The following is a 27,334-nucleotide window of genomic DNA, read 5'->3' on the forward strand; positions in this document are numbered from 1 at the left end:
CCCCCCTTCCCCCCCACTAACTGCACTAATGAGTGTGTTTGTATAAGAGCGAGCAACATTTGGTGAATGAGCTCCAGCAATCAATAGGACAAATGGTGTGTCGGGTTCATGCAGGGATGGGATGCGCTCCAGCCCGGGTGTCTTCGTCCATCCCGGCCTTAAAAGCTTGCCTTGTTTTCAGCCAGCTCATGGGAAAGCTTAGTCATACACATCCACTGTAGTACACAAGTCCCCTTCCCTCTTTGAAAGATCAGCGCTTTTGAGGTTGTTCTTTTATCCATTGTACAAGAGCGTTATATGAAGCGCTACCTTAAATACTCGGTTCTGATTGGTCAGAAGTTTTCTATAATCTCTGAAACGTTTTTTTGTAGCGTTTCAATAATAACGGCTTTTTCCTAGATAGCTAAAGCACAGCGTGCATGTTATAATTTTTCTTCCAAGATCTTTATTCTACGCTTCTTCATTGCCAGGGCTTTAGAAGCTGGAGAGGGAGAGATTCATTTGGATCAGATGTAAATGAAAGGGATAAGAGAACCAGTTTCATTTAAGGAGCGACTCCACAACATGCAGTATAACGTAGCTGTAAATGGACAAAAAGGTATGCTGCTAATCTTTTCTCCTCGGCTTCCTCAGTACCAGCAAGTAAAAGATTGAAAGGGGGAGGGGGAGAAAAAAAAACATCCGGTTGCTTTTTCTTATCTTCGCCTGAATGTCATCAAATCCGAGTGCAAACGAGCAAGGCTGGAATCCTGGAGTGCTTTAGGGACGTGTCGTCCTAATAGTTTGTTTTTGCCAGAGCGTCCAAAGATGGGACACTAGGTTTCCTTTTTATTATTTTTATTATTTATATATTTTTTTTTAGATCATCTCATAAATGCTCAGTCTGTGTAAAGTTCTCGGCCACACAGTTGAAAGCAACGGCGCTATTTCCGAAAGAGCGGTTTTAGATTTTAAGGCGACTCGAGGCCTGTGGTTGTAGTCTTGGCTTCCGGCCCGGTCTGGGGAAATGCTCAAGTTGGCAGAGAGGATTTTCGTCCGAACTGAAGGACGTTTTTTATTTGTTTTTATTTATTTATTTTAATTCATACGGTGACGTATGATTTAAAATAAATAAAAGAGCTGAATGTTTGCTGAATTTGAAAAGAGCTGAATGTTTCCTGTGCCTGTGTATAGGTGTTTTAGAGTCTAATGAAGTGTGTGTGGGTTTTTTGTGTGTCCGTGTTAGACCTGATGTCCTAGCTGTGTGTGTATATGGAGAGCTACCCCAGGCGACGAGCTCTGCCGTAGAGGAGCATGATGAGGAACACAATGAAGGTCATGCTGCTGCTGTTCTCGGTTCTTCTAACCCAGCCTCTGCAGGGCCACGCAAGGCCGGCCAGCCCAGAGCAAGGTGAGATTCATTCATTCATTCATTCATTTTTTTAAACTCTTATACACATGCCTTACTTTCTGTCACATTAAGAACATTGTGTTCCTGCACTTCACTAAAGCTGTCCATGGTTCAACTAATTGACTCCTCTGATATCTACCTGACTAAAAATTAAAGCTTTATTTAGACTTTTGGTTTTCTGAACGGTTAAAGAGTTACGCCACTGACTTGACCATTTTGGAAAAGAAGTTGTTTATAGCCATAGAAACGCGTTGAATAGTGATCAGTCAACACCTAATGCGGATTCGAGGTTCCAACCTGCTTTAGCTGGTCTGAGTGTGTCATAAAGTGAGTCGGATAGCGAGTCATATGGTGAGCCACTAGTGGAAGTCCATAATTAGTTCTTTCTTTTCTTTCTTTCCTTTTTTTTTTTTTTTTTTGGTACAAAGAGCCACGTTGTGTTGTACAAGTTCAAGTTTTCAAGTTCAACTTGTATAATTTGTCCTTTACTGGGACAGAAGGCAGGTGAAGCAGCAGACGTTGTGAACTTAGCGAGTTCACATCCACTCCCTATTCAGCTACACGCGGCATAACTTGTTTGCTAGCAACTCAAATATGTGAGTCGAAGAAGCCTCAGCACTCTTGGACATTCACACGTTGTATTCATATTCATGCTTAAAGAACATGGTTTGTTTTTGCTTTTCCAAAACAAGTCTTCAGGCCTCTAAAAGCTTGCACACAGATGGTGCTAAAGGAGGGAGAGAATGAGGGAGGCGGGTGGAGTGTGTGTGAGAGAGAGAGAGAGAGCACACTGAAACGAAATCCTGAAAAATGTGTCTCTTGGCAACATTCCGCGGCGGTGAGGGCTGCCGCCTCGCTCGCAGGTTTAAACGTGCTCCACCTTTGCACTTGAGTCCAGGAACACCACTGTGGCCTGGGGAAAGACAAACACCACACGTTACTGTTACCATTTTATGATGGAAGTGCTGTATTTCTCACTCGATCTCAATCCATCTGTCTGTCTATGTATCTCTTTGTCTGTCTCACTGCCCCTCCTGTAGTGTGGCTTTAAATAAACCAGGCTCGGAAGGTAGCATGTGTACAGGGGCGTGTAGTTACTGCCATCTCTTAGCCTCCAGGTACGCAAAAATATCTCTTCCCCTCGTCTTTTTTGTCTCTCTCTACTTCTTTTGTAATGAAAAAGTATTTGTTGTCAAGAGAAGACTCGACTACCAGGAAAGCTATAAATTACAGCATTTTTTTTTTTTTTTTTGTCGAAGAGGAAAGGAGACAGCGAACACTCCACCCTGTGGCGGTATTCCACAGCGGAGATCGTGTTTCTGGGAAAGCGAGCCCAGTTTTCAATCCGATACACAGCAGAGAGATGTATGAATAAGCGAGGCCTAGATGCATCATCTAAACACATGGAGGACGTTTCAGGAAGTCCAGATAGGGTTAATGCCGGGTCAGGCGACAATCAAACGTTCCGATAAGAGATTCTTCCAGGGTGTTTGCTTAAGAGGCTCGCTGATTGAACACCAACGCCTTTAGGGTTTAAAAAAAAATGACAGGAGGAAGAAGGAGTGGAAGAGATAGACGACGGAGTCAGATGCGAGTGTGACGGATTAGCCTTTAACCTCCGATGCCACTCCATCACCAAATGGTCAGGCGTGCTCAGGGGCCTTCTGTCCCTTTTTCCCCTCTCTTCTTCTCCCTTCTTCCTACCGTCACGGTAAATGTCAGTCTCTTCCCAGCTCCTCTACCCCTACTCCCCCCGTTCCCTCGTTTCCTGTGGAGTGAATGATAGTTTCAGCTGTCGACGAGTGGCCTGACGCGCCGGCATTTGTGCGGTTTGTCCACCTCCTCCCCAGGAAAAAACAAACGAAACCAAACACTAGGACCTCAGCAAAGCTCTGTTTTCGAAAACCATCTTAAAGCAATCAGCGGTGGTAACCCAAGCGGCCTGTGTTTTTCATTTCCTTTTCAGTTTTGGCGATAATGATAAATATCCAGAAAACTCCATTTGTTTCCGTCATCGTTCTATCAGTGCACTTTCTGATTCGAATGTCCACGATTCCTTTTATATTTGGATCAATTCTACGTCGCGTTTCGTCTTTATATGGAGTGTTTACGTTCGTAATCGCCGCATTTCTCCAGATGAAAGGGTCAGAGTCGCTTTGCGTAGCCGCGCAAGTATAACGGGCCTCATTCCGTCTCGACAGCACAAGGATCGACTTCCTATACGTTCCTTTTAATCACAGGATCCCGTTTTTGAGACTGGGGTCAATCAAAGGCGCGCCGTGGAGCGGACGGATTAGTCCTCGCTCGGGTTACGGTGTGTTTGTGGTTCTGTTGTGGTAAGAAATAATGAAAAGTCTGCGTTTTTTGTTTTTCTTTCTTTGTTTTGACTAAAGTAATAAAACACAGCTTTGTCATAAACAGTTTAGTTACATAGTGCAGTGTATATCAACAAGCCCAGCTCGATGTATCTTGAACATCCCGGTGGGTCCGTGGTTTTGTCCTCGACTTGCTTTCCGGTGCTCCTGTATGTGGTGTTCAGTTTTTCCCGGCGCTTTAGGAGCTGAGAAAGGCTGTAATCATGTGGGCGCTGGCTTGAATCGAGTTCCCTGGAGAAGGAAGAGTAGAATTAAGAGCTTGAACAAGCTTTCCTCCTAATTTGATTAATGCGCCGTTCGACTGAAGCTCGGAACTCTTTTCATCCCCGATTAAGCACGTGACTTCGTATCAACATGCACGCTCATACAATTATACATTTACTGTATATTATAGGGTCTCAACACTGGGCTCGTGTCTCCAAGCCAAGTCTCCTGAGAAGCAACTGCTTTTATTTATTTATTTATTTATTTATATAAAATAGTGCAAGGAAACAAGAATACTCTTCCACCCCCCCAATTTGCCAATGTCTTTAACTATTTAATGGCTACAAATGATTAATTTGTTTAAATATAAAAATAGCATTTAAAAAAGGCAAATTTATATATTTTATAAAAAAGAATTTTATTTACAAACAATAAATAATTGTAAACATTTCATATACATGTATTGTGTGTATGTACAATATGTATATATAATAAAAATATAATAATTTATAATAAACAAAAAAAAAGGAAAATAAGCAAAACAAACTTTTTTTATTTAGTTTACAAGAGCTTTTTATAGTAGCATTTTATGTAGTTTATATATAGGCATTTTTATTATTTTTATGTAATATTTTTTTTTTATATTGAATTTTTTTTTATAAATAATATGATGGGGAAACATTTTGTTTATATTTATCCTAACATTTCTTTCTAAATATTAAATACAGATATAATTGAATTATTATAAATAGAAAAAAGAGAAATGAGCAAAACAAACTTTTATTTACAATGAATTACAATTCCCATCAGTTTATTCTTATTAAAAAATAATAATAAATTAAGTTTTTTTTTTTTTTTAAGTAAGCAAAGAACAGCAAAGAAAAATATATTATACGTATTGTATCATACAATCTGTTTATGATATTGTCCCTATTTGAACCAAGTACTCATCTCTAGTGTTAGTTGGTTAACTTTGTCGCTGGTTGCTAGTTTATGAGACATGCTTTCATTGAGGTGTCCATGTCAAACATACACACACATTAGGCATAAATGATGATAATTGGTGATATTTGATTTCTGAGTAAAGTAAAATGCAGTATAAATATCTAGACATCTTTGAAGCAGCAGGTCTGTGAGCACTATCGGCCCATGGATGTTAAAGCAAGTTTGAATAGAGAGCGCTCGGTTTTTCTGTGTTTTTGTTGTTGTGTTGCTTTTTCCCGGTAATAAATTAGTTTACGATGCTCAATTATGGCTCGTCCATATTTGTGCTCAGAGACCTGCTTACATTCCTTTTCACTACTCCCCCCCCCCCCCCTTCTTAATTTTAAATGATCTGTCTCTTTATCTGTGTCTCTTTCTAATACACACACACACACACACTTGCTCTGCCTCTGTGGAGATGGGGACGGGTGGAGACTGAGGGAACAATAGGTGTGATTCAGCGGGACATGCTGATCTCACCCCCTCTCCCCTCTTCTGTGTGTGTGTGTGTGTGTGTGTGTGTGTGTGCTGGTGCATGCTCGGGTTGTGACTGTTTGTAGAACTGCAGCCATTGTGAACAAATGTCATTAGCATCTACGGCTTGATGGAGGCCCGCGGTGTGTGAACGGGGGGCTTTGGGAAGACAAGGAAAGTGATCTCCGTTAATCAAAGCAGGTGATGAGGGAGGAGCTGCGGAGACGATCAGATTTGCTAACGCAGTTCGCCTTTACATGCTCTGCTTCTTGCTGCAAAGAAAAGCTGATTTGCAAATGAGACTTTCATAAAGAGTCAGAACTAGGACACGTCAGCTGTTTATCGTAACTGAACCGTTAGGAATCAGACATGAATCGAATTGAATCCAATAAGTCATTAATCATCAGTCCATCATAGGAATCAAATGCCTGTTTAATGGCTTAGTGGTAGGTTGTTTGCCTGCCAATGCTCAAACCCCAAACCCCAAACCCAAGCCACTGGATGGAGTGCAAGCCCAGGTAAACCAGTGTAAAACCAGTGGTACGTTGTGTTCGCGTCAGATCTCTGTGGCGACCCCTTGACAGGAGAAGTAAAAAAAAAAAAACAACAACAATAATCTTTATTTTTTTGCCGTCTCCAGTCCTCTTTTCCTCCATCCGTCGTTCAACAACGAGTGTGGCTTCCCAAAGGAAATCCCAGTGCCCCTATTCTTTGTTCTATTACTTCCTATTTGGACACCAATGAAGCCTCTAAATCCGAAAGCGCTCTGGTGCATTTCAGCCTTTACTCCTTTACAAGAAGAAGTCTTTAGCAAACTTTTTAAGTCATTTATCGCGTATTATTTATCATGCACGCCAGCCAGTCCTTAAAATGGCTTGAAGTGGGAATGAGGAGTTTTTTCTTTCTTTTTTTTCCTCCTCTTTCTTTCTGAAAATATGGCCTTTGATCCAACTTAATCCGCTCATGGAATCTGAAGGATCAACCAAGTCAGAGAGAAGACCTGCAGCTCAAAAGGGTTTCAGGTTTTTCTTTTCCTTTTTTCTTTTTTTCTTTTTCATTACAGCGCAATAATCGGTTACTGTTAAAACCTGCATTTAGGACCGAACATAATTCTAGAAACACACACACACACACACAATCACAGCGTGTTTAAGCAATGTCTTTACCTTTATTGGTTTAATAGGTATAGTAAAGTTGGCAACATCTGTTCTCTGACGCTGGTGCGATATTACTTCGTTTCCCGATGTTTTGTTTCTGGCGTTATTATATTTGTGTTGATCTCCAGGAAGGAAGCGTGTCTGTTAACACCCACCAATCAGCCGGCCGGCTGCCCGCTCGCTTCATTTGTGTAGATTAGAAACAGAGGTCACTACTTGTCTATATGGTTTCCTGATTCAATAAAACGCCCGTCTCTGTCAGGATGAGAGAATATGAAAAAAAAAAAAATGTGCATCTTCAAACATTACGCACAGCCACTGATAATCCTATGAGACGTTTTTTTTGGACACTTGGCAATTGACCCTAATAAAGAGGTCAGATGTGAGATAGGCTCATTGCGGCGCCGTGAGGGGTAATGTGTATGGTGAGAGGAATTTGTAGCCACTGGCAGCTGGAATGCGCGTGTGTGTGTGCGCAAACAAAATGGAGAGCTAAACCACAGAGGCTGACTCCTGCAGCACTTCAAAGTGACACTGCTTTTTTACAGCGACTCTTTTATGGCCTGCCTGTGACCCGGTGTAATAGCATGAATGTTGACAGAGGCTTATCATGTGGAAAAAAAAGGTTATTAAAAGAAAAAAGGAATGGAAGGAAAAAATGTTTTATATATATTTAAAAAAAAAAAGCTACGAAGTTAGCCCGGCACAATCTTTATCCGTCATTCAGCTTCAGTTTCTGACTGTCTGCTCTTGTTTTTTTTTTTCTTCTGTCTTTGGTGTTTTTCCAGAGCGAAGCTGAGCCCCCATAACCCTTCTGTTCCTGTCAGGATTAGTTGTCTGTTCACGAAGCAGGAAATACCTTAACTGGGCCTTACTGGGGTCACCATGGTTACTTTCCCTGAGAACCTGCTGCTACAGGCCTCCAGGCTTCTCTCGCTCTCTCTCTTTCTCTTTCTCTCGGTCTGTCTGCTTTGCTCGCTCTCACCCTTTGCGTGCTTTGTTTGCAACGTTAATAGGACTGACTGAGGGGGCAGGACCGCTGCATTGTCACTAGCCAGTAGGGAATTCTGGATTTGTAGGCGTGGCGGCGTCTTTCATCGAACTCAACCTAACATATGTTGTAAAAGTACAAGCTCTGCAACTTCTTACTTGTCGGGGAAAAAAAAGAATCATAAAAAAATAAAATGCATTTTGCGTCATGACGATCCTCATCTATGTTGGCTTTATTTCTCCTTTACCTAGCATGCAACTCCTAAAGCAAGCTCTGTCCCTTTTTGTAAATCGTTAACCACATTCAACAAACTCTAGGCACCGTGATTGAATTTTACAAAAAATGGTATTAAGATTACCATTTCAATCCCGAACCATTTGTGCTGCTCTGAGATCTCACCTCGGCCCATTGTGATTCAAGCAGGAACAATTAGCATGTGACTCTATTTTACAAGTGAGACTTTTATACAGAGCGCCGAACCAGAAGACCTCCTGCCAGGTACAACAGCAAGGACCATTTGCCCTATTAACACCCCTCACACACACACACACACACACACACACACAATAAAGTTTGAAGGAAGGAAGACTTGTCGGGGCATCATCGTTGTGTTTTCACCAGCGAATAAATAAATAAATAAATAAATAAATCTAGGGGCTCAGGTGGCCGTGATACTCCCCTCCTCGCACACTTCCAGCCCCACAATTCAATTTGGGCTCCTGCTCTTATGATTGACCTGACAATTGGCCGCTGACTAATTCAAGCTGAGATTTGATTGTGCTTGATCAGAGCTGGGAACAAAACGCTGACGATCTGGAAGCAGGAAACCCAACAGTTTAGGATTCAATAAAAGATCAGGAGGATGTATACCGCAACAACAACAAAAATAACGTCTACTATATTGGGTTTTCTCTAGAGTAAAGGTCACAAGCATCGACGATGGATAAGAAGTCGTGATATCCGAATCCTGTTTCGGATGAACCTTGTAGGCGGGAGGCTCACAATGAGATATCGAAGAATAAACACGGACATCTCGTGCTAAACTAGTGCTAGTTTCTTTAGATATGTTTTGCCTAGAGATTAGACTATAGTCTGACTGAGGATATTTCATAAGTAGCCTGTTCACAAAAGACTCTTCTTTTTTTTTTTAAATAGTGCTAAAATCTCCCAATTGTTTTTCTTTCCTAGAAAGACCATGTCTAGACCGCCTCCATGTGTACACCAGGGGGTTGTTGTAAGAAGGAAAGAAGGAACTCTAGCCATCAGATTTATTATTTTATTAGTGTTTCAGAGCAGTCGTAACTACAGAGGTAGCAAATGTAACATGTTCAACATGACCATACTCGACTATACAGTGAAATTTTCAGTGCACTCACGTCAGCCATGCATGTAACACTATGGGGTTTTGTATGATTTGAAGCAGAATGGGTTTGTGAAATTTTTTACATTTAATTTATTTTTTAAATGCATATAAAAAAACAGTGTGACTTAAAATCATTCCGGGTTTAATGGTACTCGTGACGATTCCATCGAAGCATTCTGCTCCGAACGTAAAAATGCAAAAACAAAACTAAACTGTAGTTTTCCCATCATGCCGTCTTCTTCGTTCTCAAGCTTACCCGTGTCTCCTTGTGTGTTGTATGTAGTTGCCCTGTCAGAAACTGCTGCGTACACCCTGTTTGAGGGAGAGAAGCTAGAGCTGAAGTGTCGGAGTAAAGACGAGCTTCACGAGGTGAGCTGGACCAAGGACCAAGTTCCCCTCGGCGACGGAGAGCACGTTCATCTACGCAGCGGTCAGCTCGAGATCGAGGGAGTGGAACTAGCCGACTCGGGTCTTTACGGATGCTTCGCCCGAGGCTCTGCAGTCAACCACACCGAGTATTTTAACGTCAATGTTACATGTAAGGACGTGAGCTTTCAACGTTTTTTCCAGGCGTTTATCGTTTGGTATAACAAGATGCTGAGAATTCTTTCGTCCTGCCTTTTTTAGACGCCCTGGCTTCATCTGAAGACGACGACGACGACGAGTCTTCTTCAGAGGAAACGAAGCAGTCCAGCAGCCAGAAGTTGCTCTCTAACAGCCAAGAGCTATCACGTGAGTGTATGTGTGTGCCTGTCATCTCTGTAGACTCATAAATATCTCCACTGTAACACGAATGGACTCTAAAGCTGATTTAGTGCGCCTGGGCGATGCATTTACACCCTTTCCAAGGCTCTTCGCATGAAGGGTTTTTCAGTCAGGCAGGTAATGGTGTAATTGTGGATACTTGTGGACCGGTCTTCTTGGCAGTCCTGGCGTATTCCAGCAGGACATTTCACCTCAGCTGCTTATAGCGGTTCCGTGGAATGCACTTTAAGCCAGAGCTCAGGGTTGATAGGGTTTCCTTCCATTTCGGTGGATTAGTCTGGATGTGTCGAGGGATGCTCATTACACGTCTTACATCCTGTGCTGCTGCTGCTGGAGACGAGATCTTGGCCATCGGTTTCTACTCTGATTTTGATCTGATCCACTGCGTCTAATAACGCGCACAGGAACATCGAATCCTGCATTCTGATTGGTCAGATCGTAAAACGCTTCAAGGCTTTGTGTTATTGGCAAATAAAACTACTGACTTCAAGGTGATAACTCTGCTTTATTTAGTATAAACTGTTGTTTATTTTTGTTCTTCCTCCTTTTCACTTTTCAGCAACTGCCCCGGAGTGGGCTCAGCCCGATAAGATGGAGAAGAAGCTCCACGCCGTCCCAGCCAGCAAGACGGTCAAATTCCGCTGCCCGGCCGTCGGGAACCCGACGCCCACGCTCAAGTGGCTGAAGAACGGCAAGGAGTTCAAGAAAGACCAGCGAATCGGAGGCTTTAAGGTGACATCACCACATCAGTGTCTTTTATTCTAAATTATGAATTAAAACGATGCCAATTTAAAATGTCTTGTGCGTGTACACGTGTTGCACTCCACACCAGCGCCGGGTGAAAGCCAACACCAGTCCCCACACGGACACAATGAGGTTGTCTTTTTAATGTACAGGGCTCCAGGGCAGAACTCTGCACTACAGTATGTCTGACCTCGGACAACAACGGGCTCGGCTTTACATCTTTTATTCTGCCTGCTTGCATGGGAGACAAAGTGGACTCGATATTTTTCTTCTTCTTTAGTAATTGCAGTCTGTAATAAATTTTTTTTTCTAAATTAAATAGTTTTCCTTCTTGCCAAGATGTTAATGCATTCGGCTGGTTTTTTTTTCGGCTTTCCCATTTCAACGCAGAGCTCAGTGTGTCCCACGTTAGAGGGAATTAACTACTTCTGATCTTTTGTTAGCAGCATAAGAAAGTAACAAAAGTGACATCAGAAGATAATAAGGAGAAGAAGAACAGATTGCGATTTTGTTTTACGTCCTTTAATATTCACTTCATTATCTGTTCACCACAAATTTTTTTTTTCTTTCTTACTCCTTTCCAGTTAAAGGGCTCGTGTTATGCAAGATCACTTTAGTCTTTTTTTTCTTTCTTTTTTATAAACATTTATAAATGTCTCCTTTTTGTAATGGCCACCACTAAAACAAGCCAGTTTGATTATTTATCCCTTTTATTGTGACCTCAAATAAGAAGAACCCCTCCTCCAGCTAGTTGCTCAGCGCCGTTGTTCCCTGATGGGCGTGGCTCAGCAAGTTTAAGATATAATAAAGCTTTAATAATCAGCTTAAGCATTAACACACAATTTAGGCACCATCTGAGACATTTGTTTACTTGTTAAAGAAGTAGGAAAATACGGGACCTTTAAAGTTCACAATCCATTTATTTTATTTATAAGTCTTAGGTGTGTCTGTGAGGTCATGTCTGAGGTCATGTGTGTGTCCTTTGCTCAAGGTCAAAGCAAATAAGAAGAAATAGTGGCGCTTTGCTTTATGCAGCCGTTTCCCTATACAGAGTCAGAACGACTTTTACTAAATCGTGCAATTTTTATCACATTTGTGTTTGTGCAAGCTGTAGTTCAGTGTATTCTTCTGAAAGATCCCCTAAAAATGGCAACGGTTCAAGGTTGGTATTAAAACTATTGAAAATACTGAACCTAACACAGAGCCCACACAGTTTTAATAACATCACATATAAAACAGTTCGTCAGACATTAGTCATGTTTTCCACCGGGTAGAGCTGGAGTCGAGAACCGGGTCTCGTTCTTAATCAGGAACATTACGGCTGCTCCTCTGTTCAGACCGATCAGAAGCCTGGCTCGATGGTGGTGCTGCGGCGTTATAGCGACTTGGCGTGCCTGTGTTTCTCATTGAGGTGTTCCCCAGCTGGGAGGCATTAGGCCTCTTCCTCCTTGCTCTTTCTTAGCCCCACACCGTACACACTTTACCATCTGGAGAGTATTTCAGCCTGCCGCAGTCCATCACGCGCGCGCACGAACGCTCACCTTCTCTCTCTCTCTCTCTCTCTCTCTCTCTCTCTCTCTCTCTCTCTCACACGTGTGCATTTAGGCTAAACTGCAGCATATACATTAATAAATGTGTGCAGACGTTTTCATCTCTCGTGTGCACACAAAACCACAACCACGTGTGTGTGTATAACTGAAGGGTGCAAGGGCGCCATTCTAAGGGGGGGCAGTCCAGGCTTTTATGAACGTGCCTCCTCCCTCCCCACCCCCTATCTGCCTAGTTTCCTCTTTTTTTTTCCTTTTCTTCTGGCTTTAACAAGAGTCCAACTTCATTGTTTAATTACATTAAGCATATGTTGAGAGGAAGTCAGGCAGACCATGTGTTCGTGTGTTTGTGCAACAGACCACATCTGGGACCCTACAGCTGGAACAGCTATAACTTCGAATTTAAACAGACCCCTCCGAAACAGCCTTTATCTTTTCTCCCTAGTAAGGGCTCCATACCAAGAACAGAAAGTCATAAACTCTCTCTCTTTGTCTGCAGATCTGATCTTTGCCACGACTCTATAATGACTAACGGAAGTTATATGCGCCCCGGCCAGTTTAATAAGAAGAAATGTTCCCCTGCTCAGTCATGCAATTATCCAATCAGCTACTCAGTCTAATCAGCGTGTGGACCGGCTCAAGCTGACAGGAAGTCTACAGTTTTTACAAACGTTCAGAAGACCATGATGCTTTGTGCATTTTGGGTTGCTTTTCCGCTCACCACATTTGTAACAAGTGTTTTTTTTTTTTGGTTGTTTGTTTTTTTTGAGTAGCCAGACCATCATGTAAACTTTAGAGACTGTTCTGCATGAAATTATTGGCAAGTCATTGGGCGTTTGTGCTGCAAGAGTATCTGGATTCGAATACAGTGCCGTGGCTGTAGAAATCATTTTCCCTGTTGTGTTTTTTTTTTTTTTTTTTGAGGTATGCACCATTTATTGGATGTTGGACTGATCGCATTAAGGTCTACTTCCAACATCCTCTTGTTAAACATGTTTGCTTTCTGATTTTTATTTCTTTCTTATTACTTCTTTTTTTTACCATTTGTCATGTTTTATCGCTCGCAAGTCTCTCAGCCTTCCTGGAAAGCTCTGAACGAACCCTTGTGTTAAATCGCTTCCTTTTGAAGTTGAGATTTGGAATCTTTCTGGGTTAGGTCATGGTCTTAAAGCTCATTAACTTTCTAAACATAAGTAACGATAAAAAAAAAAAAAGAAAGAAACGTATGCTCGGGTTTTCCTTTGTGTCGGTGTGCGCACTGAGATTAAAGTTGCAGATAATAAGCTGTGAACTTCTAGGAAGGAATAAACGGCTTTCTTTTAAACGCAGGTGCGAGAGAGCTTGTGGGCGATCATAATGGACTCGGTGGTGCCCTCGGACAAAGGCAACTACACCTGCGTTCTGGAAAATAAGCACGGCAGCATCAACCACACCTATCAGCTGGACGTTGTTGGTAAGCTTGTGTGTGTGTGTGTTTATTTATCCTTTCTGGAGGATTAATTGACATGTTTTAATAATGCTCTGCTTGTACTGTTCTTGTTTAATCTCGTTAAGTCCTGTGTGCAGCTTTAAATCAGACGTAATCGCTTAAAGCTGTCGCTAATTTAAGAAGGTTCCAAAGACCTTTGAGAGCGAGAATGAACCCTTTTACGTTTACTGATTTTAATCATTTACGAATGTGGGTTATTTTATTCTGAATCAAAGCGACAGTATTAATGGGTAACACTGCTGTCACGGATGTAACAACGCAAACATCATCTAGGCGTCAAGAACAGGCACGTGTTTATCGATGGAGCGCCGGAAAGTGTTTATTAAGTCGACTGTGTGTGTGAAAGCTGGAACTACGGTAACACGATGAAGTCAGAGCTTTTGGAATAAATTCGTACAAAGCTGTCGATTGCCTGGAACGTGCGCCGGTGCACAAATCAAATCCGCACCCGACGTTCAAATGGAATCATCGTCCACGAATACGGACACCAAAAAAAAAAAAAAGGTACCGTATACAGACAGACACAGGCATGTAAACGTTTTAAATCACTCGTACAGCCCTTTATACTTCAGTGACATTTCTATAAGCACCCGGGTTGTGCTTTGAGACTAATCCGCGGCGCCACCGTGCTCGGCGAGAGTGAAAACAGGCGCTCTTATCCCATGTTGGCACGCAGTCGCTCCAGACGCAGCGCTTCATTAGCTGCCCCTCCTTAAGCGCAAACTTTGCTCTTTTTTCGGCAGCGCGCGAATCCCTACAGTTAGACTCTGGAAATATTTTACACGATGGCGTCCCTGTAGACTGTGTAGATTAGAATAGGATAATAACGTATGGCTGTAATGTATGGCTAAACACAGCAGGGAATGCGAGCAGAGCGCGCAGGAAGTGTTTATGTGGTCGACCTCCTCCCATAGCCCCCAGCTTTAAGCACGGGGTAACAAGTTCTCAAGTTGCCCTGGAAGCATTATGTGTATCATGTGTAGCATATTGTCTGAAAGAAGGAGATTCACATCCGTAGTAAGAAGTGTTTCTCAGCGTCTCAGTTTTTCTCCTGTGTGTGTGTGTGTGTTTCAGAGCGTTCACCTCACAGGCCTATTCTCCAAGCCGGTCTTCCTGCTAATCGCACAGCAGTGGTGGGTAGCGATGTGGAGTTTGAGTGCAAAGTCTTTAGTGACCCTCAACCACACATCCAGTGGCTCAAACACATCGAGGTCAACGGGAGTAAAGTGGGAGAAGACGGTCTGCCCTACGTCAAAGTCTTAAAGGTAACCATCAACTTTTTTCCCCCTCTCAAGCAGCAATAATAAAATGATTCTCATATATAATATTGTAAATTATTTCTAGAAAAAAAACCTTGAGCATACTTTGTTAGAAAAAAAGTATAACCGTGTTTTAGGTTTTAGATGAAGCGTCGTCCTGAGTATTGCTCTCGATAAACTGTAATATTAAGCAAACTATTGTCACTTGTTTGGTTTTGATTCGTTGCCAACTTTTTGCCAAATAGCATCTATGGTGAAAATTCCTTCCATAAACTGTGTGTGTGTACAAGGATAACATACCCCATGTCCTTGGCAAGCAATCATAATTCACTTTGCCAGCAGGAAATGGCCAATCTGTACCCTCTCAACCCTGTTTAGTCACCATGGCAACCCGTGGCCGTGACGGGTGCGCTCGCTGTCGCGATGCTCGGATGACCTCACTTTGACCTCTGACCTCTGTTTGACCTCCGCAGCACTCTGGGGTCAACAGCTCGGACACGCAGGTTCTGACGCTGTACAACGTGACGGAGGAGGAGAGTGGAGAGTATATTTGTAAAGTGTCCAATTATATAGGCCAAGCCAACCAGTCCGCATGGCTCACCGTCACTAAACACGCCTCCACAGGTAACGCACCACTTACAGGAGCTGCGAGGAGATAAAAAGCAGACATGTACAGATGGATAAACAAAGAAGCTAATAGGCAGTTAGGAAACAACTCTTAAGACATCTCCCTCTCCACCTCCTTTTTTTTTCTCTCCTTGGTGCCCTGGACTGTTATTGACGCCATGGAAAAACCCAGCAGAGCCAACTGGACGTGTCTGAGCATTCACGTGGGACTCATTCCTTTTCTTCTCTCCACTTCACAATTACCATGTGCCCTCCTAATAAGGGTACATTTCTTACTCTGTCAAATTAATTTAGCTTGCCTGGCCGTAACGCTTTTCCACTGAGCTGAGAGCCAAGGCATATCTTTGCCTTTATCAGCATTTTCTTCAGCTTCTCAAGCTTTGAGTCTTTCAATCCTTTTGTCTGTCTTATCTGTCTAGAGGTTTGTGCAGTATAAATTCTTTAAATTCTTTTAAAGCTCCTCTAAAGGAAACCAATCCCATCCCAACTTACCCTGAAGTAGTTTTTCCCAATGCTTGTTAGTTGACTACTTTTACCCACTCCAATAAGAATTCTGTTCAATCCATCACTTTCCAGGAGAAATTCAGGCCAATCTTTTCAGAATTCTGACCAGGTCTAGCCAGTCCCATAGGAATTCTGACCAGGTCGGCCCAGTCCCATAGGAATTCTGACCAGGTCGGCCCAGTCCCATAGGAATTCTGACCAGGTCTAGCCAATCCCATAGGAATTCTGACCAGGTCTGCCCAGTCCCATAGGAATTCTGACCAGGTCTAGCCAATCCCATAGGAATTCTGACCAGGTCTAGCCAATCCCACTGGAATTCTGACCAGGTCTAGCCAGTCCCACTGGAATTCTGACCAGGTCTAGCCAGTCCCACTGGAATTCTGACCAGGTCTAGCCAGTCCCACTGGAATTCTGACCAGGTCTAGCCAGTCCCACTGGAATTCTGACCAGGTCGGCCCAGTCCCACTGGAATTCTGACCAGGTCGGCCCAGTCCCACTGGAATTCTGACCAGGTCGGCCCAGTCCCACTGGAATTCTGACCAGGTCGGCCCAGTCCCACTGGAATTGGAACATGTCCTAAAGGGACCCTACCTAATGCTTTAGGACATTTGAGTAATCTTACCTAAGAATTTCGACCAAATATGCAAGTTCCTGGGGGAATTCCAACCAATCCTTTAAATCTATACGAATTCTGACCAGTTCTGTTCACTTTACCAGCCATTTTTACCAGTCCTGCCCATTCCCAGAGAAATTCTGACCAGTTCTGCCCACTTTCTGAGGAATTCCTTACTAGTTCTTTCCATTCTTATAGGCATTCCACCCAATCCATTTGACTGCCATAAGAATTCTCCCTAATCGTTTCTAGTCCCATAGGAATATTGACTAATCCCGCCCCCTGCTAGGAATTATGACCATCAATCCCACCAGCTTTTTTAGGAATTTTAGCCAGCTGTACATGCTCCCAAAGGATTTCTGACCAATTCCGCCCATTCCCAGCCAGCCATTCAGTTGTTTTTGTTTTCTACTTGCCTGTGATATTATCAATTGGTCCTGTTTTCCAAAATATAAACAATAAAATCATATAATCCACAGGAATGCTGACCAAGATAAAGTACCAAGAATGAATCCGTGAACACAGTACAACAACCCGTGTGGTCTTTTTTTAATTTATTTTTTCTTACGTCCAGCTGCTTTGTATCCACATTCATATCCTGTTAGCTCCCACAAGATCCCAGTCCCGATGTGCACTTCTACCTCTGTTCTTCTTGTCTGTTTCCTAAAGCTTTTGTTTTCCATTTTAGATTTCTAAACTTTTTTTCTTTTCCGTTTTGTAGTTTTATTCTCTCGTTTCTATTAGTCTTTGAGTTCCTTCTCTGCTGGGTGGAGTTCCATGTGGCCCATCTCGTGCATGTAGAGATGGACTGTAGGGTGGTGAGCTCGGTCAATAGCCACCTCAAATCCATCCTCAAATCGTTTCCTCGTCCCCAGGTGTGGGTTTCCTTGGCAGGTGGAGCGCTATTCTTTTACTAACCAAAGATCTAATCATCAGTTTATCAGCAGGGTCATCGCTGGAGCTGCGAGAACAACCACTGATTCTTCTCTAAAGGATGGCTAATAGCCATGTGGATCTCTCTTTCTCTCTCTCTCTCTCTCTCTCTCTCTCCTTTTATGATCAATCATTTTTTTCAATTTTCATATCTTTCTCCTTCTGGGTGCTTAAAAAATTATTTACGAACCTCTCTCAGTCTCCTCTGGGTTTATTTCCGGTACTCTCCTGCCTCATCCTGTGATTCTTGTCTCTAGACGGCAGGCGTCAACACCACGGATAAGGAGATGGAGGTGCTGCAGCTCAAGAATGTGTCTTTAGAGGACGCTGGGGTGTACACGTGCTTGGCTGGCAACTCTATCGGCCATTCCCATCACTCTGCATGGTTGACTGTCTATGAAGGTATCTACGGTTCTTTTGGTGCTTTATTTTTCGGTTCTTCCCTCTCAGTCTCACACAAAGGGTGACGATCAGCCGCGCCACTCCACAAGCAATAAGAGCCCGTAATTAAATACACGTTCAGGATTTGTCGCGAATTTAATTGGCAGGAAAACGACCACAAGCCATCATGGTCTTGTAAATCTGAATCTGCTTCAGACACAATACAGCAAATCACTGTCATGTGTTAGCATCCGCTCGAGTGCTATTCCAGGAACATTCTGATTACCGTACGGTTTTAATGAAGAAATTTTGTAGATGTAAAACCGTTTCCCAACTTTCATCAATACCCACAGTGGTTACCGCGGCTGAAAAGATCCCATCCTGTGTGAAGGCTGGTTCCTCTGTGTGGTTCAGCCGCTCCTTCGTGACGCATGGAAGGAAAGCGAACCGCTCTTCTTTCTCTCTCGGTTAAAATGGAAGTGGAAAGCCAAAGTCAAACACCTCTCAATCAACAAAACCGTGTATGAGGCTGCTCCTAATTACCTCCTCTTCCGAAGTTAGTTTTAATGTTTACTCAGTACTGTAATTGAAGCACATAGTTTACAGCATGTTAATTTAGCTGTTTAATCCACAGAAATTGTAGACAGCCCTGCTTGAGGTCGGGCTTTGACATGGCTACCGATGTTCCATTTTTAACCCTGGATTTTCTTTTTACTCCACTAATTATTATATCTATTTCGTATTAATATCTGCGGGAAAAAAAATTAACATTGACAAGTTGTCCTGAAGAGCGAGAGTGAGCTTTTGTCAGCGGCAATTTCTTCTATGGAAATGAATTCTCTGGCACGCTCTTTGGGTTTACATCGATAAACCGTCTTTGGTTTATCGAGGTGCTTGTCAATCAAAGCCTTAACTCTGGCATCTTGGAAAGAGTGTGTATGGTGGTGGTGTTTTAGCATGGATGAGCTTTTATGCATCTGTCTCCTGCTTAGGCTTTCCAACAAGTGCTTAGATTTAGAAACATGTACACACAAGTTACCATTCAGTCATTTTTAGACAAGTCATTTAGTGTGGTTTTTATTTTAATAATTTTAAAAAAGAATAGTCAACATTTGTATTTATTGTTATTGTTATTATTATTATTATTATTATTATTATTCCTGATTCATAGATGTGCTGTAGAAATGTATTTTTATTGTTCATTGTACTTCCCCCCCCTCCCCGAGTGCGTGCATCCAGCTTTAACAAGCCAAACCTTAAGGGCTAGAGAAAATTGCTTCCTTAGAGTAAGAAACCGCTTTATCATTCAGATTTATCTTGTAACATTACCCCATGACCTAGCTCTCCGATTATGCACTGTTGACATGTACCATCTGGGCCAGAACGGAGCCTCTCGGCCAGCACATGCAAACGAGCGCAGTTTATTTTCCTAGACTCTGCCAGCTTTAAATCACGTCGGCCGCTCGTGTCACGGTAACGCAGGTCTAATGTGACTTCTAATGCAGGACGTTTCAGTAGGTGAAGCCTGCCAAATGTCACGAGTTTCATTCTGTCCCGCACAGCACATCAGCAGAAGAATGCGGCCTGAAACCCGATGCTTGAAAGGCATGATTATGGCGCCACAATAAGAGTTTGTGCTCCGTGCCGTGTGCCAACGTTTCCTCGCTCTACATTTGTTTGTGTGTGATTTTATTTTTTTATTTTTGGGGTGGTGTTGTTTTCCGGGAGGGGATGTGTGAAGGCATGATTTGTTGCGTGCGTGAAAAAAATTGGGATTAGGATAAAGCACGTGTCGTCTGCGCTGCTCGTCCGTCATCAACAAACCCGTCTCACGTTTTTCCGTGCCACCTGTGCATGGCGCGTCTCTCCTGAGCAGCCTTGCCCCCGACCCCGCTGGCCAACCAGACCTACCTGGAGGTGCTGATCTACTGCGTGGGATTCTTCCTCATCTGCGTGATGGTTGTGATCGCTGTGCTGGTCAAGATGCACAGCTCATCTAAGAAGAGCGACTTCAACAGCCAGATGGCCGTGCACAAGCTGGCTAAGAGCATCCCACTGCGCAGACAGGTAACAGAAAGTAGATAGGGGGTTTGATTTACTCTACACATGCTCATGCATTTTTATTATGAATGTTATGCAAAACCAGTCTTTTTTTTGTAAATTAATGAAATGTATTCAATAATTAAAAAAAGCTTAGGAGTTAGAGAGTGCCCTTTTTCATGGTGAATTAGTTTATTTGATTACTGTTTTTCTACCAAAGAACAGTATAATTACAGTAGTTATAGTGTGAATCTTATGGAAGTGATGAAATGTTAAATTAGTAAGTACACCCCTTTTTCATAATGTACCAAGTCACATGGAAGCGTGCACACACAAACATGCATGCACAATGCACGCACACTTGCACAATGACACTCAGACGTGTGGTTGCCGTGCTGGCGTGTGGAGAGTAAGCTGTAAGTTTCTTCCTGCAGGTTTCTGTGGACTCGAGCTCGTCCATGCATTCCGGTGTGATGCTGGTCAGACCGTCTCGTCTCTCGTCAAGTGGCTCCCCCATGCTGTCTGGAGTGTCAGAATACGAACTGCCACAAGACCCCCGCTGGGAGCTGCCCCGAGACAAGTAAAAGACACACGCAAGAACGCACAACAGAGAGTTCCATAACATCATTCCAGTCAAATTGTCTAAATTATTATTTTTTTCTTTTTACATTTCAATTTAGACTTTTTGTATTTTCAAAAGGTGACACAGGATAAATTGGGCCGAAGAGTTTAGTGTAGCGATACCTCTGACACCTTAATGCTTGGGGAAGAAACATGACCTCTTGAACATGCTCTCCTTAGCCTGAAGTCGTCCAAACCTAAATACATCCTCCCCAAAAAAAGTAACATGTAATTGACGTCCTCCTTCTGCCTAGACTGATTTAACTCACATTTTATGGGCCTGCGTCTAGACCAGGCTCTCTTATCTTAAATATTTCTCTGAGTCTGAAAATCAGGAACTTTAACTACAGTTTATTTATCTTTTAACTGAGAGTTGTGCAGTCTGAGACCTGATTCTGTTAATATAAAGTCCTTTAGGGTGGAAATATTCCTCCTTTTACGTACTCGCCTTTATACTACGTGTGTCACATGAGGATTCCAATAGGGAGCAGGCCGGAGAATTCAATCGGACAGATTTGCATGGAGTAAACAAACACGGAGACACTCGAGGAGCTTAGTTTCCATGTCGACATTTAAGATGGTACTTATCTCCCGGCAGCTGTTTTGACATGCATATTTGTCGCTGTGCAGCGGTAAAGATACACCATACAGGTGGGGGTAGTCGTAGACAACAACTTCTCCTCCATGTTAGATGTGCCCGCTGATTACGCTGCCCCTACTGTGTACATGCATCCTGCGGGGACATCACTTTTTAATTCCTGAGGACGTGCGCAGGGTATAGACATGAGGCAGACATGATGTGTGCGAGTACACGTAGAGAAAAGACGAATATAGGTCTAACTGTCATGAAGTGCAGAAAATAATAATGATAGAATAGGATGATTACTGGAGCATAACGTAACTGAGGCTTTTCATCTTTTAGGCTGGTCCTGGGGAAGCCTTTGGGTGAAGGCTGCTTCGGCCAGGTGGTTATGGGAGAGGTTCTCGGGATGGACAAAGACAAACCCAACCGTGTGACCAAAGTGGCTGTCAAGATGCTCAAATGTGAGTGATTTATTTCTTTATTTATTGGCTATTTTGCATCGAGCAAAACATAATTGTCATGATAAATAGCACTGTGGTATAAACAAAATAACGACACCTGGGAACGTTGAACCACAACGACTGGATGAGACGCGAGGGTGTCCACCTAAATGGCGATTGTCCCAACTTTGTGAACTTTCACCGAAGCATTAGGTCCCATTTGTATTCCGTAGTTGTTGTAAATCCCAAATACCCCCGTCCCCCGCTGCCCAAGCATGCGCACACACACACACACCATCCTTATTTACATTTTTATCTTGAAAATGGCCAGAGCTCGGGAGACACTCTCATTACGGCTGAGGACGTCCCTTCACATTGCAAACACAAGGGCAGGCTTTCACTAATAAACTCCTGGAGAGGATTCGTGTCGGTGTAATTTTGTGAACATGAAGCTGGTTCTGTGATCTATTTGGGTGGTAAATTTTTATATTTTTTTTTTATAAGTAATTTGACATGATTTTTTTTGTCTCGCTGTTTGTTTACTCGGCCACGTGTTGCTTTTTGTAGCAATGTTTTTATTTTCCCGTCAGTTTGAATTGATGAGTTTTATTTGTTAGGTTGGTACCACAGTAATACTTTTTTTATTGACACCTCAGTCTTTTTATCTCGTCCATAACCCTCAGTGTTACTAAATTGGATGTCCCTCTGAGATTTGACATCGCGTGACCGGTCACTTTAATATGAGAATGTTAATGCTTGGCTATCTCTGTTTCTTCCTCCTTCTTTTATATACAGCTGATGCCACAGAGAAGGACCTGTCAGATCTTATCTCTGAAATGGAGATGATGAAAATAATTGGCAAACACAAAAACATAATCAACCTGCTGGGAGCCTGCACACAGGACGGTAAGAGAGAGAGAGATCTATCAGTCATTTTAATTGACAAGTGAGTCACTCCGTATGCGTCAAAGTAGGGATTGTCATGTTTACTTAATCGAGATGGACCTCGCGATGTTTTTTGCCATTTCCTCTGAACGTCATCTTATTACAGGAGTAATGCTTTTGTTTGTCTAGAGAACTAAATTAACCCATCAATAGAAGATCCTAAAATAAGGCACTGTTCTTAAATGTTCTTTCAGGTCCTCTTTACGTCATCGTGGAATATGCCTCCAAGGGGAACCTGCGCGAGTACCTGAGGGCCCGTCGGCCCCCTGGGATGGAATACTGCTACAACCCGGACCAGGTACCTGTCGAGACGGTGTCCATCAAAGACCTGGTGTCCTGCGCCTACCAGGTGGCACGCGGCATGGAGTACTTGGCGTCCAAAAAGGTACAAGTCTCGTTAAATCGAGTTCAGCTGATTCAAAAGCACCTCTTCTGTCCTTACACTATAATATTTATGTGTGTGTGTGTGTGCAGTGTATCCATAGAGACCTGGCAGCACGTAATGTTCTTGTGACTGACGACAACGTGATGAAGATAGCAGACTTTGGCTTGGCCAGAGACATCCACCATATTGATTACTACAAGAAAACCACCAACGTGAGTCACACGATCAGTCAAACATGGAGTTTCTATGTTCTATGGCAACCTGGGAAAATCTTATCTTATCAGTAAAAATAAAAGAGAGGTTTTGTCTGTACATTGGTCAGAACTTGTTTTTTTATGATATCTTTACGTTTTGTACATTGGAGGACCTGAAACCAGTCTCGTCACAGAATGACCCAAAATATCTGCCTGAAGTTTAACCTGCACCACAAGTGAAATCAAAATGTTAACGTAAAAGCGATGTTATGAAGAGTTATGTGCCGGATTTAATAATCCAGTTTAAAATAAGCTACTTTCTCAATGTAAACAAACACATTCGCCAATAGATATTAATTAGAAAAGCTAAACTGAATATTTTTACTGCGATTAGTTAATATTTTACAGCTGAAATAACAGCGCCGAAGTGATTTTTAACGTGATGGAGTCGTTTTAAGACGAAATGTAATCTTTATCCGATCTACGTGTTTGATTTCTCATCTGTGATCCGCTCTCCGTTTACCGAACAGGGAGTGTGTTTGGCTGATGATGAAGTACAACTTATTCTACGTTAGAAAATTAGATTTTTGTGTATTAATAAGTTAGGCTATAGTTGGAGTGTTCTGCCGTACAGAAAACCAGACGTGTGCAGTGGTATTTCAGGTCGAAGCCCATGATCACTGATACCGCTGATTACTGTAACCTTTAAACTATTTCTACAAACTCTTCCTGTTAACAACCGGTGCTAACACTATTATAATGTAATATAATATAATATGATGTACTATACAATACTATAATATATTATACATCCTTAACTGAGTTGGTAAGCCTGTACCCTTTGTAGCTTCAGATTTTAGTTCTTGGCTGGCAGGGCTGTAAAGTGATATTATTTTCCACACAATTTGGGGCATGTTGTACATTCTGCTGCTTTGACCACCACGGTTGTAAATAGAGGATGTTTGGGTTATTAGTTTTCCTTTTTGTTTGAGCCCGTCTGTCCATTCTTCTCTGACCTCTTTCTCAAACTGATACTCGCTCAATAGGTGTTGGTTTTTTTTTCCCCCTCACAAACTCAAAAGGGAGAAAATGACATGTTGAGATTCCGTTCCCATGGTCGTACACGGGTATCATGGACCATCTGATATCTAATTAAACACTGAACTAAACAGAGTTATGTTTTATCTATCCAGGGACTTGGTGTTAGTGATGTATTTGCTTCGAGCGTTTGAGGAAATCCTCAAGGTTTTAGGCGCCTTTAGGGTTTTTTTATTAAATTTTTTTATTACCTTAAAATGCCTTTTCACATTTTTTCTGCTGTTTTCAGGACAAAGGTTAAAAAGTAGACTGAATAAAAATATTTCTATGTTGTTTTGATGAAAGTTATTTATGGTAGTGTTAATTAGAGGTGTCTGCCTTTTTTTTTTTTTTTGGAAGAAAAACTGTTTTTGGCTGTTTATCAGAGTTCAGCCACAGGATTCAGGCATCCGATGGATTTTCCCGGACCATCTCTCACATTACTGTCTAGACAATGCTGTTTGTTCTTGCACTAGTTCTCAGTCTGAACACTGTGGACACACTTCCTGGTTTTTTTTTTTTTTTTTTTTTTTTTTTCTTAAAGCTATTGAAAGGCATTTTAATCACATGATGAGCTGAAACGGACTGTAAACATTTAAAAATATACATGCACAGATGAGATATTGTTTAACATTATTGATCCATGCTTTAAAAAAAACAAAAAAACTGCCTTTTGTTCACCGCAGGGCCGTTTGCCAGTAAAGTGGATGGCTCCGGAGGCACTGTTTGACCGGATCTACACCCACCAGAGTGACGTGTAAGTCAAACTTACGTGCTATAATTAATACCACACAGCTGATACGGCAGTATAATAATCTGCATGATGGACCGTCTCTATTTCTCTGCTCTAGCTGGTCTTTTGGGGTGCTGCTCTGGGAAATCTTTACTCTGGGTGGTTCTCCATATCCCGGTGTCCCTGTCGAGGAGCTGTTCAAACTGCTGAAGGAGGGACACCGCATGGACCGGCCCTCTACATGCACCCACGAGCTGTGAGTCTCTCTATCGATTTATATGATTATATGTAATGTGGTGGAGAGGTCTTAAATAAGTTTTAGATTAATATTTTTTTTTACTTTCATTCTCTTTTTTTAGATACATGATGATGAGGGACTGCTGGCATGCTGTGCCATCTCAGAGACCGACCTTCAAACAGCTCGTGGAAGACCTGGATCGCACTCTCTCCATGACGTCGAATCAGGTGAGACTCGATGGCTTGAATTCTATAGAAAGGGAGTGATGTAACTATAATCTAAGTAGTGAAGGTGGAGGTGAGTGATCTTAGTTCTGGTTTTGATCCCAAACTGACATCAAATGAAAAAAAAAATTAACAGATTAGAAAGCAGATAGACCGGCAAAACAAGAGAGCATGCTCATGAAAGAAAAAAAGGGATGCTTTTCTGCTTAAAGTTGTTTATTTTACATTATGATGATAAATTTATTCAAACAGTGTGCTGTGTCTGTAACATTTCTTCCCTTTCATTTCAGGAATATCTGGACCTGTCAGTCAGTCTGGATCAGTACTCTCCCAGTTTTCCAGACACACGCAGTTCCACCTGTTCCTCAGGCGAAGACTCTGTGTTTTCCCACGAGCCCAGCGCCGACGAACCCTGCCTGCCTAAATTCCCCCCAAACCCTAACCGCGTAGTGGCGTTCAAAAAGCGCTGAGCTTGGCGCTTTTCACTCTGCTGGAGCGTTCTACCAAGCTGGACTTCATTCGTGGAATGTCGAAGACATTTAAGACGCTTAAGTACGAGTACGACGCACACTACACAACGGATGAGGACGGTTTAGGATGTGGCCGATCATTTACAGACCCACTCTCTAGGGCACTTGGGACAAATCTGAGCATCGAAATGGATAGACTGAACTTTTTTTCTTTTTTTTTTGATGAATCAATCTCCCCCTATCTCATCTGGACTTAAAAAAGAAGCCAGAGGAAGTGGGACATAAATGCTGAATGTTACACACATTTCAAATGAACAAGGATATTTCTCCAGCACACACACACACACACACACACATACACACAGACAAAACCTCCTTTAGAAAGCGTACTTCATTTACAGGACTCTCAAAAAAAAAAAAAAGTATTCTAACAAAAGAATTGTTACAATAATAAAGTCATTTAGTTTAAATGACTTCCTTGTAAATACAGTTAGAAAATTATAAATATGAATATATATATATATATATATTTACACTCTCCTTTTATCTTTTATTGCATTAATTGATTTTGTGGCTTATTTTTGTATCTGGATGTCCAGTGGTTCATTTAAGGACATTTCTGAAAAAGCGACAAAACATTTGTCCACATAATTATGTGCTAATATTCTATGAATTGATAGCAGGCCAGTTTTTTTTTTTTTTTTTTTACAGACCTTTTTTTGTTGTTGTTTTGTTGTTGTTGTTGTATACTCTACATGTGGGTAAGCTAATGTAGCTCGGGGCCGCTGCTAGATTTTCAATGGCATTCACTACATCCTCAAGACTAGTTAAGCTGCGTAAGCTATGTAGGCTATTTTCTTAGAAATCATTCCCATGTGTTAATTTTCTCAGCCTCCGAATGGTACTTTTTAATGGTCTCGAGGTTTATTTAAAAAAGAAAAAAAAGGAAGATAAACAAAAACACACATCCCCAAAAATTTGCGACTTAAGACGTGCCTTGGTAACTGTAACATGTTTCGACTTCCATATGATGGATTGACTGTGTATAAAAGCAAAAGTTTCCTTTCCCGTCTTGAAGGGGAAGGAATTGCAGATCACTTATGTCACTGTAAAAGCATTATGTTAAATAAAAAGCTATTGAAAAAACGAATCGGCGCTTTCAAAGTTTGGAACGAACTTCACAAACATCCTCGTGAATATCCGTCACCAGCCTGGGTTTACGATGCTGGATTATATTAGTGACGCTTAGCCGCTTCGATCTTCTGAGTGATGGATGAGCAGATAAATCGTGCGGTTATTCACAGTGCTGTAAATAAGATATATTAACGGTTAGCGATGCCTCGCATCAGGAAATGACTTAAATTAACTTTTGCTACACCTTGCTAGTACTGGGTTGGAGGTATAGATGATGACAAACGATATGCTGGAAACATTCCTGAGGGATTTCGGTCAATATTGACATGATGGCATCATGCAGTTGCTGCAAGTTTGTCAACTCAGCTGCACATGCAATCAGTCCACCACGTCCTAAAGACGCTTTATTGGTTTATGATTTGGTGACTGTGGAGGCCGTTTTAGTATAGT

General features: G+C 42.1%; 1 protein-coding gene across 5 annotated transcripts in view; it reads left to right on the plus strand.

Annotated features, from left to right (window-relative positions):
- The window catches only part of fgfr1a (fibroblast growth factor receptor 1a), a 33,721-nt gene extending 6,821 nt beyond the window's left edge, over positions 1–26,900 (plus strand). For 2 of the 5 annotated variants that reach the window (XM_053503525.1, XM_053503526.1), the window contains exons 2-18: positions 1,226–1,390; positions 9,222–9,476; positions 9,566–9,670; positions 10,263–10,435; positions 13,324–13,447; positions 14,558–14,748; positions 15,216–15,366; positions 19,677–19,873; positions 20,275–20,420; positions 21,384–21,505; positions 22,280–22,390; positions 22,624–22,814; positions 22,904–23,026; positions 24,772–24,842; positions 24,937–25,074; positions 25,178–25,283; positions 25,571–26,900. In XM_053503525.1, coding sequence (XP_053359500.1) covers positions 1,294–1,390; positions 9,222–9,476; positions 9,566–9,670; positions 10,263–10,435; positions 13,324–13,447; positions 14,558–14,748; positions 15,216–15,366; positions 19,677–19,873; positions 20,275–20,420; positions 21,384–21,505; positions 22,280–22,390; positions 22,624–22,814; positions 22,904–23,026; positions 24,772–24,842; positions 24,937–25,074; positions 25,178–25,283; positions 25,571–25,750 — 2,481 coding nt within the window. In that variant the 5' untranslated portion in view covers positions 1,226–1,293 and the 3' untranslated portion in view covers positions 25,751–26,900. Of the gene's footprint in view, positions 1–1,225; positions 1,391–9,221; positions 9,477–9,565; positions 9,671–10,262; positions 10,436–13,323; positions 13,448–14,557; positions 14,749–15,215; positions 15,367–17,676; positions 17,822–19,676; positions 19,874–20,274; positions 20,421–21,383; positions 21,506–22,279; positions 22,391–22,623; positions 22,815–22,903; positions 23,027–24,771; positions 24,843–24,936; positions 25,075–25,177; positions 25,284–25,570 lie in introns of all 5 variants that reach the window. The other 3 variants (XM_053503527.1, XM_053503528.1, XM_053503529.1) reach the window with 3 other exon arrangements.
- Positions 26,901–27,334: the final 434 nt, after the last annotated feature.

Source organism: Clarias gariepinus, chromosome 9 (genome assembly GCF_024256425.1).
Source record: "Clarias gariepinus isolate MV-2021 ecotype Netherlands chromosome 9, CGAR_prim_01v2, whole genome shotgun sequence".
Taxonomy (NCBI): Eukaryota; Metazoa; Chordata; class Actinopteri; order Siluriformes; family Clariidae; genus Clarias; species Clarias gariepinus.